This window comes from Liolophura sinensis, chromosome 3 (genome assembly GCF_032854445.1).
Source record: "Liolophura sinensis isolate JHLJ2023 chromosome 3, CUHK_Ljap_v2, whole genome shotgun sequence".
NCBI classification, from domain to species: domain Eukaryota; kingdom Metazoa; phylum Mollusca; class Polyplacophora; order Chitonida; family Chitonidae; genus Liolophura; species Liolophura sinensis.
In genome coordinates, this window is record NC_088297.1 from 20,125,237 (window position 1) to 20,143,896 (window position 18,660).

Below are 18,660 nucleotides of genomic sequence, written 5' to 3' on the forward strand. Positions count from 1 at the left end.
TAGTGCTGCTTCACTGGGACGACTTACCGAAGGCAAGTAAGCAGCCCCGCCCGAGCCATTATCCTGATACGGGTCAACCAGTCGTTGCACTATCCCCTTCATGCTGAACGCCAAGCGAGGAAGTTACAAGTTCCTCTTTCAAAGTCTTAGGTGTGACTCGATCAAAGATTGATCCTGGATCTACGGGTCCCGAAGAGGACGCTCTACCAACTGTGCTATCCGGGCCGGTCTTTACCGATTGAGGTTTTGCCACGAACTTGCCACCATATCCTCTAAAAGTCGACCCTGTTTGTTATTCCTGTCACTAAAGCTACATGTTTGTCTGGGTGCTTTAGCAAGATGGAGAAACTTCTTTAAACTTCATGTCTCATTGTTCTTATTCGAGAAATTTTGTTTTGATATACGCTATGTAACCTAATGCTGATGTTCAGCCATTTGAGTTAGGCAACTATTGCTTATTTATTTATTTATTCAGATGCTTTGTTATTTGCTTGTTTTTACACGCGGCACTCACGAATTCTCCACTTATGTGATGTATTGTTTACTCCGGGCATTCGGGTTTCGTCTGTACATAAACTTTGAAAGATGGTGGAGATCTTTATGTACAGACGAAACCCGAATGCCCGGAGTAAACCATAGGTCTTGGTAAAGTTATTGGGGAACTGTTGTACTTAAGACATGCGTCATATTGGTAGAGTGGAAGCGCGGTCTCGTAAACTTCATGTAAGACCCGTTACTCATGACGCAGGAATGCGGTTTACCAACCCTCTACAAAAGGAACCAAATCTTGTAACCCATACAACACCTGTACCTTCTACCTGTTTGAATAACAATATCAGCTATGATGATTCATCATTACTTGTGGCGGTATTGAAATCAGTGGTATTGTTATTTTTAGTAGGTAGAGGGCACTGCTGAGTTATTAGATTTGCTTCCCTTTGTAGACGGCTGGCAAGCCCCATTCAGAACAACTGAATCCTATGAATCTTAAAAAAAAGCGTTTGCCGAGAATAGGATTGGGCTCATGCCACGGGTTTCTGTTGGTGAAAATGCTGTTGATAGACGTGAATCGGCTTACGTTGTAGTGGTATTTCTGTCACCAGATGGGTTGACACCACCGGCTAGAGTCACCAGCGGTCGTCAGTCAACTAGCCTGATAGTGGACTCACACTATGCGACACTATTAATCCGCAGTAACTTATGTACAATCTTATCGTAACATCACTAAAACACACGTTAATACATTACAGCAACATTCGTGATTAACACACCGCTTAAAACATGTACTTGTATTTTACAGGGGATTCGCAAAGAACTAGAAAGATGAAAAGCTATCCAATTAGGTAAGTAAGAGTGCACATACTTTAATTTATACATTTGATTGGTGTTTAGTAATGATTATTTTACGAATACGACGCTAGCCAATATCATGGTGGGAGGAAACCGAGCAGAGCCCGGGAGAAACCAACAACCATCTGCAGGTTGCTGGCAAACCGTCTCACGCACGGTCGGAGAGGAAGCCATCATGGGCTGGGTTTGAACTCGCAGCTGCTCTCTTGTTGAGCAGCTGCTGGATCATTGTGCCGAGCTGGCATGCTAGGCACAGCTTTTTTATGGCAATCCTTGTGTATGGTGTGATAAACGCATGACAAAAATGGAACAATCTTCATACGATAGGCTATCTGAAAATCTGTCTGAAGAGTATTGGTGACAATTTTATTTAGCTATAAGTTTCAAGTAAAAAGTCCATAATTGCATGGCAGTGATAATAGTTTTAGGTGCAGTATTTTATAGTGTATTCTTGCACAAGCCAAGATTCAGCTGGTAAACTAGGATCCCTCTTCCCATTTGCTTTGTTTTCAAGAATTTATTAAATGCATTTTAAGTCATTCTTGATCAGAGACGTAATAAAATGTTATTAACATCAATACATGTTTTGTCCCCCAAAATTAAGCATTTGCATGAATGTCAATGAAACGTCAACGGGTGGATCCAAGACACCCGATGCACCGCCACCGTTTCTCGTGACGTTGCTTTTCATTCCTTTCTCGTTAAAAGCAATTGTGACGTCATAACGTTACCCAAAAATTTGTAACCAATATGTGGGATATATGGTTGACCTATTTTCAACAACACTGATTATAATTGGTCAATTGCGTGTTCTTGATTGACAGTTCGGAATGGTTTACTATCGTAAACCGACAATAGGCCTGATTTCACGGATTAAGTATAATCATTTGCCAATTATCATCTTGTCGTCGCTTCCTTTCTTTTAATCTCTATGTTGTGCATCTTTTATATTAGATGGATTAGGCTACTATTTTTTTTTTGGTTTTCACCCTTCAACATGATGTCAGTGAACAGGGTGGCTCGTGAACATATGCCTTTTGTTTTGATAATCATGATTCCGTACGTCAATTGTTAGAGTTCCCAAAGTGCACAGTCGATTAATAAATCATGAAGCAAAACAACAATCAATCAATTAAAAATTAATTTTAAACGTTTACGGAGATTAACGTTAAACAGGATTAACGTTCAAGCGAGATTAAAAACGTTATTTCAGTTTCACACTTTAATCTGCCATCAATTAGCACACGATAAAAACAACATCGCGCAGCTGAAACAAGTCGTTCCAGCCGGTGTTTGGTTTTGTTCCGTTGTTCTTTTCCGTAACACGTCGCCCTGTAGCAAAGAGAGAGTTCGCGAGAGCTGTAGTGGTCTTACGTATTGCCCAACTGGCTGTACTCTTAATTCTGACAGCAATGATAAATGGGTATCTTATAACTTATTGTTTCACAAAGAAAGGGGCCACTAGCTAAAAAAGCATAAAAAAAGTTCATAAACTAAGTGTGTAAAAAGAATACAGCACAGAGAGTAAATGCAGAAAATCGATATGGTCACACGCAATCGATGAAACATGGCCTCTTTTCACTATACGTCAGTTATATGGTTTTATCCTATTAAACTGCTCATGTCAACGCTTAAATATTAGAATCTTATACGCTCCGAAGTTATTTTATCACAACAACTGTATTTTGTTTTTTAGCCTATAGCCTATTTATAGCCTAACTCTTTTTTGCCACAGAGTGTGTCTGTGCGTGCTCATTCTCTGCTCGTGGGTGTGCGGCTCCTCGTCACAGAACGTCAACAGCCTCAACTGCAACTGGACGATGATAGACGACCAGCTGAGCATCAGTCACGTGTCAGTGGGTCCGGCAGGGGTGTGGGCGGTTGGCCTCGACGGAAAGGTGTACTACCGTGAAGGAACGTACATGAACGACGGGACTCGGGGCACTGCGTGGACGGAAATCCCCGGAGTCAATCTCGTGCAGCTGGACGTGGGAAACAGGATAGTATGGGGCCTGACTTCCTCTGGCAATATATACTTCCGTACGGGAATCGAAATGTACAATCCGACTGGGTGCGAGTGGCGGCTAGTGCCAGGCTTCCTGAAGGACATCACTGTGAGCCCCATGGGTCACGTCTGGGGGGTGACGACATTTGGCGGGATGGTACGCCGCGCGGAAGTCAGCTTTCTTAACCCCGAGGGCTTGTACTGGCACTCCGTGGGGCCTTCTAGCATCAAGTTCTCACGGGTGAGCGCGGGGTGTGCTGGGGTGTGGGGCATAGATGAAAACGGCACAGTGCTCTACAGGAAGGGCACATACAACGACGCCGATACCCCGGGTAGTGAATGGATCATCGTGCCCGAGCAGCTGAAACACGTCACTGTAGGGCACGGGAGAGTGTGGGGCATCAAAGGAGACTACGTGACGTATAGGGCGGGCGTGGCTCAGGCCCGACCCACGGGTGTACAGTGGGACCTCGTCTACAAGACGCTTAAGCAGTTTGATGTATGGCAATCGGCCTTGTGGGGAGCCGACAGCTACGACCCCAAACAAGTGTACGCCCGACTCATCTAATTCATGTATTGGTAATATAGGACTCATTTTGTGACACGAGTTTATGGGAATGCTTCAGACGTAATGTACTGGACATACGCCAAATCCGGACCATTCTGAAAATTACGAAGATGTAGTTTACTTAAGAAAAAATTCATAAACGTATTTCTTAGTTGTTAATTCGTAGCATGTATCGTAGTCGTAGCATGCGTCTTTAAAGAGTGTGCCGTCTGTAAGACTCACTATTCAACATTTCTAACTTAATTCGAATTACGTTATTGTAGACTTCTTGTAGCATTAGAATGACTCTGTGCCACGTGACGAGAATAACAGTAAATCATGTAAAGGTATGTGTGCATAGAAATAAGAGAAAAATATCATTTGTTAGCCTAAATTTTGAATCTGTATCAAAAATGAATACTTCCGAGAGCATACTAACAGTAAAAGTACTGCAAACGTAAAATACCTATGTTATTTTTGATACAAGTCGTTAATGTCAAAAGCGCTATCTAGTCTTGTCATATATACATATCAATATAAATTTTTTACCTCGTTGGTGGCCAAACGATTAGGGCGTCCGCCTCGAAGGCGCGACACTTAAGGTCAGGTCATACCAAAGACTTTAAAAATGGTACTTTTTGCTGTCTCGCTTAGCGCAGAGCACTGAAAGTCAGAGCAAGGAAACATGATTGGTTGGCCCGGTCTCATTGTGTAACTGGGCGGTGTGTCATGTGTGGTGTCTTCGGTATAATACTTCAGTGGCTGCAGTACTCGCCCTGCTACAAGAAGACACAGTAGATGCACACATACACCCATTGACCACTCGTCGTCACAAGAGTGAAGCAGTGTTAAGTATGACGTTAAACCCCAAGCATACATACATACATACATACAAACATACATACATACATACATACAAACATACATACATACAATGTCTTTGTGTTTAATGTCTTATATTCATATTTGTCAAACATGCATTACATTGTTCCAAACTGTATGCTTGCTATATGCCATAAATAAAATTCTTTACAGAACCAGCATTTCGTTGCGATGAAAATTCCAGTGTGTAAGCCGCTGTAGTAAACATTGGTGTTTATTTAAATAATCATCACAAATCGCATGTATATGATATACAGGTGATTTTGTAGTCTGGCAAAACCTCATACTATCCCGCATTACAGAAGACTGGTGAACTTGGCTTGGCTGTCTGCGACATATGCGCGCAGAGGTCTTCCTGTTTTCCAGTCTATCAACAAGCTTTCGTGGGGTGACCAGTAAATCAATCCGATTTCACTTACGCCATCCTTTTGGACGACCGACTGTTGTCACTGAAATTAAGTCTTAGTTTGACGTTTGCACTTCCAGACTTTCTGCTTGACGCAAACGATAGCAAAGAAGTATTTCCTAGACTACGCTTTTAGATGTCCATCGCATCCCGAATAAACCGTTTCACCTCTAACTGGGGAGAACCGGGATCAAATCAGGGTAGGGTTGCACTGAAGATTTTCCAAATGATACTTGTTGCTGTCTTGCTTGGCGCTCATCACTAAGAGGATAGAGCAAGGAAGTATGACTGGTTGTCATGTACTTCACCAGCGGCAGCACTTTGGTAGCATGGACTCGCCCAGCCACAAGAAGACACAGTACATGTACACACACTTAATGACTGCTGGTCATATGAGCAAGGAAAGGGGACCCATTTGGCCCGGTGTCGGTATAATGTGATTGGGTGGTGGTGTCATGTATGGTGTCTTCGGCATGGCACTTCATTGACGGCAGCATTTTGGTGGCATGGATTCACTCTGCAACAAGAAAAAAGAGTATATGTACACACCTAACGGTTGTGGTTATATGCAAAATTGTTGTTATCCAACAGCGTTGCGGAGGAGCACCCTAGTAGTTTAACCAGTTATCACACTGTCGTCGCTGCTCTGGTCTTCCTCTTTATGCTGTACGTCTTATATTTACAGATATTACTCATTAAAGGTCGAATGATACTAGGGAAAAGCCAAAAACGATTGCCACGAACTAGCTGGTTTTGAACCATAGGCAGATAAATACAATGTCTGTTAGCACTTGTGTGAAGACCAATGAAAATAAAATAAAAATTATGCTAGTAGCAGTGCTGGGCTACTGGTATACGACATTCCGGGGATCAATTTTGTTCGCTCTGCGCAAATTGTACATTGAACAGTAGAAATAACAATGAAAAAAGAAAAAAAAACACGAAAAATACAAAGGAATGTTCTGGATTTGAGCGCTGACTGCCAGGCATCACTTACAATGGGCCTATCAGTAAAGGTCAGCATACAGATTATACGGTTTTTTGTCCTGTGCTGATAGCCGAGAACAAAAAACTGCAATACTACATTGTTGTAAAGTTGATTTCCGTTCCCAAATTGCATGTAGTCTTTGATAAAGCTCACATGTTAAATTTTGGAGAAAAGCTTAACGATATCTGGAAAGTTTTTTCAGCAATTGGTCAAAACTGGAACGAGAGAATTAATCTGAAATCCACAATCCCAAGGTCAAGGTATTCTCAGAAATGTTTTAACTGGATAAAATTATGCAGTGTTTAGAGTTGTTCTACTTTTAAATTAATTTCATTGGTCAGTTACAACCCAATTTGCTCATCAAACTTCGAAACTGCTCGCGAAAAGGTCACTCCGATAGCTTCGGTCGTTCTAGAGAAGAACATTCTAACGATTTGTGAAAATTTCTTGACGATTATGTTAAAAACACAATTGTATGGGAATAATTCTTTAAAATTCAGAATTCTTTGTTCTATCCCACTGTGCAGTTTTAAGAGTTGATCTACTTTTGCCGTGTTTTCATTCGTCCGACCAAGCCTAATTTACATATGTATAGTGTGCCAGGTTTGAAGCCAGTCTGTTCAGTGGTTCTTAAATTGCTTTCATGTAAAACAAATATGGCCGCCATGGCATGTGCCCTAGGCCAACAGAGTTAGGATATGCACTAGTTTTGATCATAGGTTAGCAAGTAAGTTTCGGCAGATTTGGGAGTGCCTCCGTGACTCATTTGGCTAGAAAACCACTAAACCAAATCTGCTGAATTTATCTATTATCTATTATCCGTGCCTCAGTTGGTTAACGCGCTAGCGAAGCGTGATGACCCAGGGGCTTCTTACCAATGCGGTCGCTGTGAGTTCAAGTCCAGCTCATGCTGTCTTCCCCTCCGGCCGTAAGAGGGAAGGTCTATCAGCAACCTGCTGATGGTCGTGGGTTTCACCCAGGCTCTGCCCGGTTTCCTCCCACCATAACGCTGGCCGCCGTCGTATAAGTGAAATGTTCTTGAGTACGGCGTAAGACACTAATCAAATAAATAAATAAATTTATTTATGAGCTGGACTTAAACTCACAGCGATCGCATTGGTGAGAGGTTTCTGGGTCATTAAGTTGCGCTAGCGCGTTAACCAACCGAGCCACGGAAGCCCCAATAAAATGAATAAATAAATAAATTCAGCAGATATGGTTTAGTGGTTTTCTATGTGGCTTGTCCACAAAACTATGGTTAATAATAATAAGAATAATCCTGACAATTTCAGGGACAAAAACCGCGCGAATGAAAGCCCCGCTGACAAAACCCCCCGCGGACAAAACCGCCCATCGATCAGTATAAAGTGTGTATGGCTAATGACATAAGTTTTTTTTTTTTTTTTGCCTTTTTGTGAAAAATTAAAACTTCTCCCTGAAGTGACGTTTCAGATTTCAATACATGTTTGCAATCGATAGATCCCCTTCTTACTGGTTCAACCTTCATGTATCTTAACCGTTTGCGAAGACATCGGAAAGAGCCATACATCTCTCACCGGTACATAGAATGCCCGACCTCCATTTCAGGCTTATCTGAAAACTAAAGAAGTCAGCAAGCATGGAAAACAATTGCTGTATTGCAGCTTGTGTTACAATTCTTTCCTGTTTTATGAGCACAAAGGAAAGATATAAAAATTTTAATTTACGTGATATATACATTTATGTATTTATTCGACTGGCGTTTTACGCCGAACTCAAGAATATTTCACTTATGCGACGGCGGCCAACCGGGCAGAGACCGGGGGAAACCCACGATCATCCGCGGATTGCTGTTAGACCTTTCCACGTACAGCCGGAGAGGAAACCAGCATGAGCCGACCTTGAACTCACAGCGACAGCATTGATGAGAAGCTCTCGGGCCATTTCGCTGTTCTAGCACGCTAACCAACTGAGCCACGAAGGCCCCTACGATTAAAATAGCATGCTTCCGATTTAACGTTAAGATAACTGATTCGTTTTATTTATCATATACATTGATGTGGGGCATATAAAATACAGAAAAAATACACAGTAACCTATCAAAATAAATCGCTTTTTATTCTTCTTAAGAGTATTCAAAAACAGTATGTTTCTTATGAACTATAACATGATTTGATTTAAATTTCTAAAGAATTAAGATTTTGAAATACATTTGTAAACGTAAACACATAAAATTGCATAAGATGCCTGTATACCGATTCAAAATGCATACCTTACGACAGCTGGGAGGTGATACTGTGAATCGTGGTAAGCTATAACCTGTATGCATTGACAGATTTTTACATGGAGAACAAAGTCACACTTTATGAATTCCCGTGAACAAATACTTTACATCATGTTTGTTGGACTGTCTGATATGTTTTGTCTGTTAATTAAGACGACTGGGATTATGTCCTGGCATTCCTGCCCACAGGCCCCAACCCCGAATAGCCCGAACGATTTCAGTAGGAGCCCCGCAAGGATAGCGTGGACTGTTAACTATAGACGTACAACATAGTGAGTAACATAAGAGCAATAATAACCGTGTGATACTTGGCAAACGGTGAAATACGACCTCTTGTCAGTTTACCTCATGGATTTTAACTGTTCAAGTAAATGTTTTAATAGTAGCAAATGGCTTTATCCATAAACAGAAAAAGCTTTGAAGATATTTACCCACCTTCGCTGGATTTAAATGAAACCACAGCCTCTCCAGATGACATCTTATCTGGATCAATATTTGTACAAAGACCAAAACGGTTTCCTCTCTCGCAGACTGTACGGCAAGAAGGGTAGTTTCAATTCTGACATTGTAAACTATCCTTACCGGGACAGCAATATACCACAGAGTTCTACATATGGTCTATACATATCTCGCCTCGTAGCCTTGGTCAAACCCGGCGTGTTGTGTGACGATTTCGATCAACGTCACAAGTTCTAACTGCAAAAAGCAGTGTGTCAAGGTTATTCCATCAAACGTCTTAACTCCAAGTTTCGCAAATTTTACAGTGAGTATAATTTTCTTGTGTGTAAATATAGATAGAGCGTCCAAAATCTCGGCGCTGTGTTTCACGATTGTGTTCAGCATACCGCTTAATCCGGGGAGATGGGTGGTATATTCATCGTGGTGAATTCGTTCGCCACGTTGGACATGTGAACAGTTGCAATCAAAGCGCAACCGAGACAATATTTAGTTATCGACAACTGATATTCTAGCATGGTACGCGATTTGAATACTGATTTCAAACAGTCGCCTAGAACACTCCTTGCGCCTTTCCAACATCACTGCAAACTGATGACTGTTTCTCTTTGCATGATTCAGTCCTATTTTCACACTTATATATACTTTGTTATTTCTTTGGTGGTTTGTGTTATGCTTCGCTTTGGGAATTGGCCTTGTTATTATTAACCTGGAAAGTCCTGGTCAGTTGGTTGACGTCTGGTGTACGAATGTCTGTTTCTACTCACAGATTCATACAAATTTGCCTAACACATTACTTGCATTACTTGCACTCAGATAGCAGAGCCGGGCTACATGCATAGTTGTCAAGGACAGCCACTCCGGGGATCGACACTGTACGCTTTGCATAAATTCTATGATGCATAGTCTAAATAAAAACGAAAAAAAAATACGCAAAAAAGAAAAATTAATGGAAAGTTCTGTATTGGAACCCTAGACTGCCGGGCGTAATTTACAACGGGTCTTGCCCTCAAAATCAGCATAGGGATTAGGCGGCTTTGATCTTTTGCTGATAGCAGAGAGCGATAGACAGAAAGAATACATTGTTGCAAAGTTTCTGTCCGAGAACAAAAGACAGAAAGGAAACATTGTTGCAAAGTTTATGCCTGTTCTCACTTTAATCGACAGTGATAACTTTCACGATAACTTGCACAACGCTCGCATGTTGAATTCTGGCGAAAAATTTCAAGATTTCTGATAGATTTTGACAATTACGTGCAAACCACAGTTCGTATAGGAAAAATTCTTTGAAATTCATAATTCTGAGGTCAATGTATTCTAAAAATGTTTTTGTTACATACAACTACGCAGTTTTTAGAGATAATCTACCTTTTAGCTATTTTGGGCCCAACTTGTACCGTGCTTTCTCAATAATTTCAGACGCACTTTTAGAAAATGTATACCACGATGTCTTGCTGGGGTAGTTGTCTTAAGTCGTACACTCTCCTTGGGGAATAGGGCATTACCGGTAGTCAATCAGTGACAGTTGTTCACATCTCCGTCACACCTCAGTTAGCCTAACCAGCGACGCAAGACTGGGAGAACGCTGTCAGGTTTAAAAGATTAAACTGTTTGTATGATTGGACAGCTGTTTTCCAATCAGGCTAATGTCGTTTAAAACTCTGCACACACTGATAGACCTATATAAACTACAAAATTGCAACAAAACAGACGTGTTACGCTTGTAACACGTAGGTACATCGCATTTGTGATATATGTGTTGATTAGCTATAATAGGCTCGTGAATATCATGAAAATAAGTAGGTAGCTGTGTAACTCAACGTCCGCCAGTGGAATATCTCCTTGGATATACATCACGTTGTTAAAACACGTGGTTCTCGAAATTTGAAAGCTAATTATTTGTCATTCGTAACAACTAGTGACTTTTACAACTTACACCAAGACTATCTGAAAAATTAAGTTTAGTTTAAACGTCGTTGGATAAATCGGGTGGCAGTAGAATACTATACGGGCGCATACTAGAAATAATTCTGGATAAACGACGACAACAGCGACTCGACACACACATTTCCTAAAGAAAACCAAAGTCTGGCACAGTTGGACACATATACATAGCTACCTACTTATTTCACGATATTCAAGAGCCCAATATATCGGCCTTGACATGTGGCGTGATAATACTTCATGCATGTAGGCCTACGTCGGAAGAGGACTCAGGCGTTTCCAGGCATATCAGGCTTGGACAGTTCTGGAGGTTTTTATCGCTTACCGGCCTGTGTCGATATACCCTCGATATTGTTTTGTTTTGTGTAATGCGAGTTTAGACAATCCAGTCTATAATTTGCTCAAAACGCCGTAGCTTCCTTAGCCTGGAGTTTGGAACGTTGTCACTTCAAAACGACACTTAAACGACATTTATCTGGCCATTTTAAAGATTTATATTAAAAATTCTTACTTAAGTATACTCACAAAAACCCTACAATCACCGTCTTTATATAATGACAGAGGAAGCCTGTTTATAGATTTCTTCACTGGAACATTTTGCAGTTCACCGACAGTTATGGCATTATACTCTAATACTTCAATTTTAATCAATAAATAAGTCAGAGATATCTATAACAGTCATATTTATTGAGCAAGGAGAACAAATCGCACTTTACCTCCTGCACAGAAACATGGCAAATGGCTTTAGTTATGATATGAATACAAGCTTACAATATACAAACGCTTTGATTTTATTTATTTATTTGATTTTTTTTTGGTGTTTACGCCGTACTCAAGAATATTTCACTTATAAGACGGCGACCAGCATTATGGTTGGTGGAAACCAGGCACAGCCAGGGGGAAACCCACGACTATCCAAAGGTTGCTGTAAGACCTTCTCTCGTAAAAGACTCCTGGGTCATTACGCTGCGCTAGCGCGCTAACCAATTAAGACACGGAAGCCTCCACAATCTTTAAAAGGGCTGCTAAAGTCGAGATGGGTCTAGATACACTGTGGGTCGAAATGTATAGTTAGGACGGAACAAAATACGGTATTGAGGGTAAAAATGGAATCTAAAGATGAAACTAGGGTGGGGTCTGAAGACAATCTGGAGAGGTAAAGTTTGGACGGATCAAAGTACAGCACGGTGGGTAAAAATACAATGTTGAAGTGAAAGTATAGGTGACAATGGTCTAAGTGCACTCTTGACGGGTAAAGTATACAGTCTGGACGGATCAAAAGACAGTACGGTCGATAAAATTACAATAACCACAAATATCACTTTAGTATGACACCTCTAGATGTTTACATCGTTTATGAACAAGGACTGCTACAAGAAAATGTCGTTTTCATCCAGTGTGCGCTTAACTACATGTAAATATACTATATGCGCTGTAATTCTTCAACCTTTTCACATGTTTGTAAGGTATTCATTCAAGAGTACTATATGATCAGCAGTTATAAACAACGTGATTTTGATTAAAACAAATCTGTAAGACTTAGTTCAAAGATCTAATAAATATGAACATATGTTAAAATCTAATAACATTGTAAGCAAGACGTCTTGTTCACAAACGTTAAATATATACGGAGAAGACGTGAAGTAGAGAAAATACTTATTTAAAGTCAACATTGTCTGAACATGCTAAGCATTTTTTGTCTACTGTCACTACAGATATCCTTGCATACAAATACTCTTAAATATCAATATTATTACCAACAGATCTAAAGTTTTGGATCTAAGATTATCAATAATTGATTGATAATGCAAAACATTCAAAATGTTTAGTTCTAAAAACTCCACCTTTCACACATGCATGAATTAATCTAAACTAGTATCTTGCTTTAGAGAGATGCTGCACTAGAACATTGCCTTGGACGTGTACTGTGTGTGTTTCTCTGATGTCAGACAAACAAAAATGTTGGACATAGAACAACACAAACAGCTTTGTAGGCAAAACACCAGTGGGCCTTGACTGACTTCCTGACTTCTCCACATGAAGTTATTTACCTGATGGAACACTATACACACTGACAGTCGGCCAATGAGTTCTCACCAAGACAGAATCAGTGGATTCTGATTGGTTAACTGATCTCTTGACATCAAGTTACTTGCATCTACCTCATGGAACACTGAGCACAGGACATGTGACGGTCAGCCAATCACACTTCACAGGGATATTACCAATGAATTCTGATTGGATGACAGATCTCCGCATATCAAGACACTTACCTTGCGAAACATTTACAACACAATACATCTACATGTATGCAGGATTTATCCAATCAGCCTTCACCCAAAATACCATCAGTGAAGTTTGATTCATTTAACTGATCTCTACACATAAAGTAATTCATTTCACCCAAAAAAATATTTCACTCATTAGGCGGCCAGCACTATGGTTTGGAAATTTCATAAAATAGCGATCATAAACTCTCTGTGCATGGATTAAACATTGTGTTCACATGTGTGAAAACTGGATGCAAATAAACAGCTTCATATTGCAACAATTTTTAAACAATGGCTATCACCATTCTTCATCACATTTTCTGTGAATTCACAGTCACCTGTAGTCTTACAGGTAAAAGACAGGTTACACAATCCATCATTGTTTAATTAGATAAACTTATTTTCACTGACCCGCCCCTTGGGAAAAGATTGACTGTGAAATCTCGCGCTAAATATAAACTAGATGACGCGAGCTAAAAAATTTACAAGTCTGCGCGTACATAGTGATGATTACGACATTTAATTATGACTTCGAGTTAGGCCTTGACACTAAATCATTTCAGTAAAACCATCACGCGGTCATTTAGTGGTTAGTGTGTTATAATGATGTTCACAATGTGATATTGTCATAGTTTGCAACGTGCATTTGTTTAGATCATAGCACATGTGTATGTTTACATCACATGATCAGCTCCCCTATATTAATATTCATAACGTTGCAGCATAGCGATTGGCTAATAACACGTAAGTAACATACTGCGGGACTGCTCAAGTTGCTGAACCGAGTGGAATAGAGTGACTGTCTGAAAAGGGACGCTGTTTCGAGTCCTTTATTTATTTATACTTTCTTACGTCAAAAGACGTTATCATAAAAGTATTATATGGTGTCAGAAGTTCAGAAGAACCCTCGAGATGGTAGCAAACGTGAAACAGATGTCTCCCATCGATTTCGACAGCGGTAATGTTGCAGAAAACTGGTCACGATGGAAGGAACTGATGCAATGATGCAATGTTGGTTCACCGGACCAGATGCAGACAAGTGGAAAGCGGAGCAAAAAGCCGCATAGTTCTTGATAAATATCGGACCAAAAGGCAGAGACATTTGCAGAGCATGGCGTTCTAGTGGTGAACTTTCAAAGGAAGATTCTAAGAAGCCAGAGAAACTGTTCGAACTTTTCGAGTACTACCGCAACCCGAAGAAAAACACGTCTGTACAACGTGAGTTATTTTATCAACAGGGTCAAGGTCAGTCAGAATCGATAGACGAATGGGTCACTCAGTTAAAACTCATTGGCCGTGACTGCAGTTTTCATGATCTAGACGACATGATTAAAGACAAGATTCTCATGGGCTCAAATTCATCTGAAGTTCAGGAAAACTCCTCTTAGAAGATGATCTGACTCTACAAAAAGCAACAAAAATTGCCAGGTCTCATGAAATATCACGTGAACAATTGAAAGTGTTGAACAAAACTCCCGATGAAGTCCACGAGCTAAAATTGAGAATAAATTTGGAAAGAATAAATTCAAAACTGGTGAACAGAAAATTCAGGGACAAAACCAACAGAAATTTAAGAAGTTTCAGAAACGGAACACACATGACAAGAAGGACAATTCTCAGTGTGGTCGGTGTGGATATGAACATAAGAAGTCAGAAACTTGCCCAGCAATGGGAAAAAATTGTATGAAATGAGGCATCAAAAGTCATTTCAGGAGAATGTGTAGGTCTAAATCAGCTCATGCTGTTTGTGAACATGATCATAACACAGATACTGACACTGAAAACAATGTGGTGTTTTTAGGTACAGTTAACAAAACTGAAAACAACGAAAATGAAGCTTATGCAAACATTGAAATAGGAAACACAGGCAAAACTCTCAGGTGTAAACTGGATACTGGAGCACAGGTAAACTGCATTCCCACAGAAACATACAAAAGACTACTGTCAAGCGAAGTACCTTTACAAACACGCTTTCTCCCCAAGTTGTCAGGATATGGTGGTAATCGACTCAAAGTCACAGGTAAATGCACGGTACCATGCAGGTACAAAAACATTATTCAGAACTTAGCGTTTGTAGTTGTGGATTGCCCAGAGAAACCCCTCCTAGGTTTCAACGCCTGTAAGCTGCTACATCTGGTAAAAGTGGTTATGGCAATTGATCAACCAATCACAAAGCAGTTTTTGACTAAAGAATCAGTGGTCAAGGAGAACAAGAATATCTTCACAGAGCTTGGTTGTCTTCCAGGAAAAGCCAAAATTAGACTCAAAGACAACGCACTACCAGTTGTGCACGCACCATGGCGTATCCCCGTAGCATTAAGGGATCGAGTCAAAAATGAACTAAAACGTATGGAGTCAATGGGCGTTATCAGAGCCATTGACGAGCCCACAGAATGGGTAAGCTCAATGGTGGCCATCGCGAAAAAAGACAACACACTGCGGATATGTATCGACCCGAAGTATTTGAACGAAAACATAATGCGAGAGCACTATCAACTTCCAACATTGGAGGACATAACACATAAACTGGCAGGTGCGAAGTACTTCAGTCGGCTCGATGCAAAATCCGGGTACTGGCAGATCCAGCTAGACGATGAAAGTAGTAAACTCACAACATTTAACTCTCCTTTTGGCAGGTGGACATTTACACGCTTACTTTTTGGCCTTGTATCAGCCCAGGAAATATTTCAAAAGAAAGCACATGAAGCCCTGGAAGGTCTTGATGGCGTTGAGGTCTTGGTTGATGACATTCTGGTCTACGCACCAACCAGAGAACTGCACGACGAGCGACTCAGAGAACTACTTCAGAGATGTCGTGACAAAAACCTGCACCTGAATTCTGCAAAAATGGAAATTCGGGTCACAGAGACGAAGTTCTACGGACACACTCTCACGTTGGAAGGTCTGAAACCTGACCCAGACAAGATTAAAGCGACTGAACAGATGCCGACCCCTACCTCGAAAAAGGAACTGGAAACGGTGATGGGTATGATCAATTACCTCACCAAGTTTGCCCAAAGGACTTGCCACAGCCACAGCTCCAATAAAACTCTTAAAAGAAGATGTTGAGTGGCTATGGGACCCAAATTGTGACAAAGCATTTGAACAGGTGAAATCCATCATCACGCGAACACCAGGACCGGTGTTAGCATACTATGACGTCACCAAGAACGTCACCCGCCAAGTAGCCGCGTCAAAATCAGGCCTCGGAGCAGCCATTCATCAAGAAGGCAAACCAGTTGCCTACGCCTCACGAGCACTTACGCCAACACAGCAAAACTATGCACAGATAGAAAAAGAAATGTTGGCATTTCAGTTTGGGTGTGAGAAGTTTCATTCTTATATCTATGGACAACAAGTGACACAGTACACAGTGATCACAAGCCGCTTGAGATAATCATGCGCAACCCACTAGCTTCAGCATCACCCAGACTACAGGGCAGGACACTGCGCTTACAACTCTACGATTTGAACGTAATTTTTCGCCCCGGAAAGGAAATTCCGATTGCGGACCCACTGTCGAGAAATTACGAATCTGGACATGACGCACATGAAGATCCAACCCTGGAAGAGCACGTTCGTGCAGTATTTGAACGGATCCCAGTAACTGATCAAAAACTGAAAAAAATCAAATCGGAAACACAGAAGGATCAAACTCTCATCAAACTTAAATCTGTCATTCACAGAGGCTAGCCACAGACTAAACAACAAGTGGACACTGATCTGAGAGAATTCTGCCATGTGCAAGACGAACTGACGATTTTAAACGGCATAGTGTTCAAAAGTGACAAAATTGTGATTCCAGCATCATTGCATGTCGACATGCTGCAACGGATACATGCAGGACATTTCGGCATGGAACTTTGCAAACGACGTGCTAGAGAATTTCTCTACTGGCCGCACGTGTTCACAAATTGAGGACTATGTGAACAGATGTAGCACATGTCTTGAACACAGATCCTCCGTACCGAAGGAACCAATGATGTCACCGGCGATACCAAACGGGCCATGGAAATTGTTAGCCACATACCTGTTTGAGTGCCACAACGGTAACTATCTCATTGTGGCTGATTATTATAGTCACTATTTTGAGATCAGCCTGTTACCTAATATCACCGTCAACAGTGTCATCAATCACATGAAATCAATCTTTGCTCGGCACGGCATATGTGAAGAACTGATATCTGACAATGGAAGCCAATACACATCTGCAGAATTCAAAAGATTCGTAGCAGAATGGAGTTTCAAGCACACCATGAACAGCCCCTACCATCACCAATCCAACGGACTTGCTGAAAAGTATGTTGATATAGCAAAACGGATCATGAAAAAAGCCCAGACCGATGGTACTGACCCGTACATGGGACTGTTAGTCTACAGAAATACACCCACTGATGGAACCGCTACACCAGCTCAACTCCTAATGAGTCGTCGTCTTCGAGACAACCTCCCAGTCCAACAAAAACGGCTCCGTCCATCTGTACAAAATGTAAAAGATGTACAAAGGCGACTTTCACAGAAACGGATGAACAGTGAAAAATACTACAACCGTAACACCCAATCTCAAAAACCATTAAAGGAAGGAGAGGATGTGTACATGCAACAACTTAATGGGAAATGGAAACCAGCGATAGTAAGAAAAGTAGCCGAGATAGCACGATAATATATTGTCTCCACATCTGATGGTGAAAATTATCAACGGAACCGTCGTCACAACAAATCAACAGGCTCGACACCGTCACCGCTTGAAAACCCAACTCCTCCCGAGAATCCGAAACCACCTGACACATCTCCAACTTCACAGTTCTCACGTTTTGGTCCACGTATTAAGCCCAAGATTTTATCTGATTTCATAACTGGATAAAGTGGAAGTGTGTCTGTGTTATTGTGAGCACAGTTTGTTTTGCTTTCAGTTGCAGATCTCAGTCAGAATTCTAGCTCCATAAGTGAACTTGTGAATCAGTGATAAATGTGTGCATTCTATTCAGTTAATTGGATTCTATCATTCCTCGGCATTGAAATGAGTGATGCATTTACAGATAGGTTCAGTTTTTCCATTACTCAGATTCATGGATTTGGATGATTCAAAGTGCTATGATAATTTTATTTGCTATGTTAAATTGTTCCGAATTGTGTGATCTTGAAATTCTTATGAAAGTTTAATGGATGGATAAGTTTGTGTTTAGCTTTAAAACCTGGTGAACCACGGATATCATTTGACATTTGACTCCAACTTAAGTTTTAAGTATCAACCGGACTCTACAAATACTTACAGTTTGCATTGTATTCTATTTTGTTTTAAATTGAAATTTGTTGCATTTGAAATGTACACTTGGGCAGTCCTTTGGAAGCGAAGTTTGTTAAAGAATGTAATACCACTAGCTTTCCTTCAAAAGAAGGGGGATGTGATATTGTCATAGTTTGCCACGTGTGCACATGTGTATGTTTACATCATATGATCAGCTCCCCTATATTAATAGTCATGACGTTGCAACGTAGCGATTGGCTAGTAACACGTAAGTAACATACTGCGGGACTGCTCAGGGTGA

General features: G+C 40.9%; 2 protein-coding genes across 2 annotated transcripts; both read left to right on the forward strand.

The window, feature by feature from the left end:
- The first annotated feature begins 3,170 nt into the window (after nt 1-3,170).
- LOC135463453 (tectonin beta-propeller repeat-containing protein 1-like) lies at nt 3,171-3,923 on the forward strand. Its single transcript, XM_064740713.1, has one exon. It carries the CDS (start codon nt 3,171-3,173, stop codon nt 3,921-3,923), a length of 753 nt encoding a protein of 250 aa, XP_064596783.1.
- Nucleotides 3,924-16,949: 13,026 nt separating this feature from the next.
- Nucleotides 16,950-17,774, forward strand: LOC135463454 (uncharacterized protein K02A2.6-like). The gene has a single exon (XM_064740714.1). It carries the CDS (start codon nt 16,950-16,952, stop codon nt 17,772-17,774), a length of 825 nt encoding a protein of 274 aa, XP_064596784.1.
- The last annotated feature ends 886 nt before the right edge of the window (nt 17,775-18,660 follow it).

Coding starts and splice junctions, on each gene's coding strand:
- LOC135463453 (XM_064740713.1), top strand. CDS start 3,171: ATGATAGACGACCAGCTGAGCATCAGTCACGTGTCAGTGGGTCCGGCA.
- LOC135463454 (XM_064740714.1), top strand. CDS start 16,950: ATGCAGGACATTTCGGCATGGAACTTTGCAAACGACGTGCTAGAGAAT.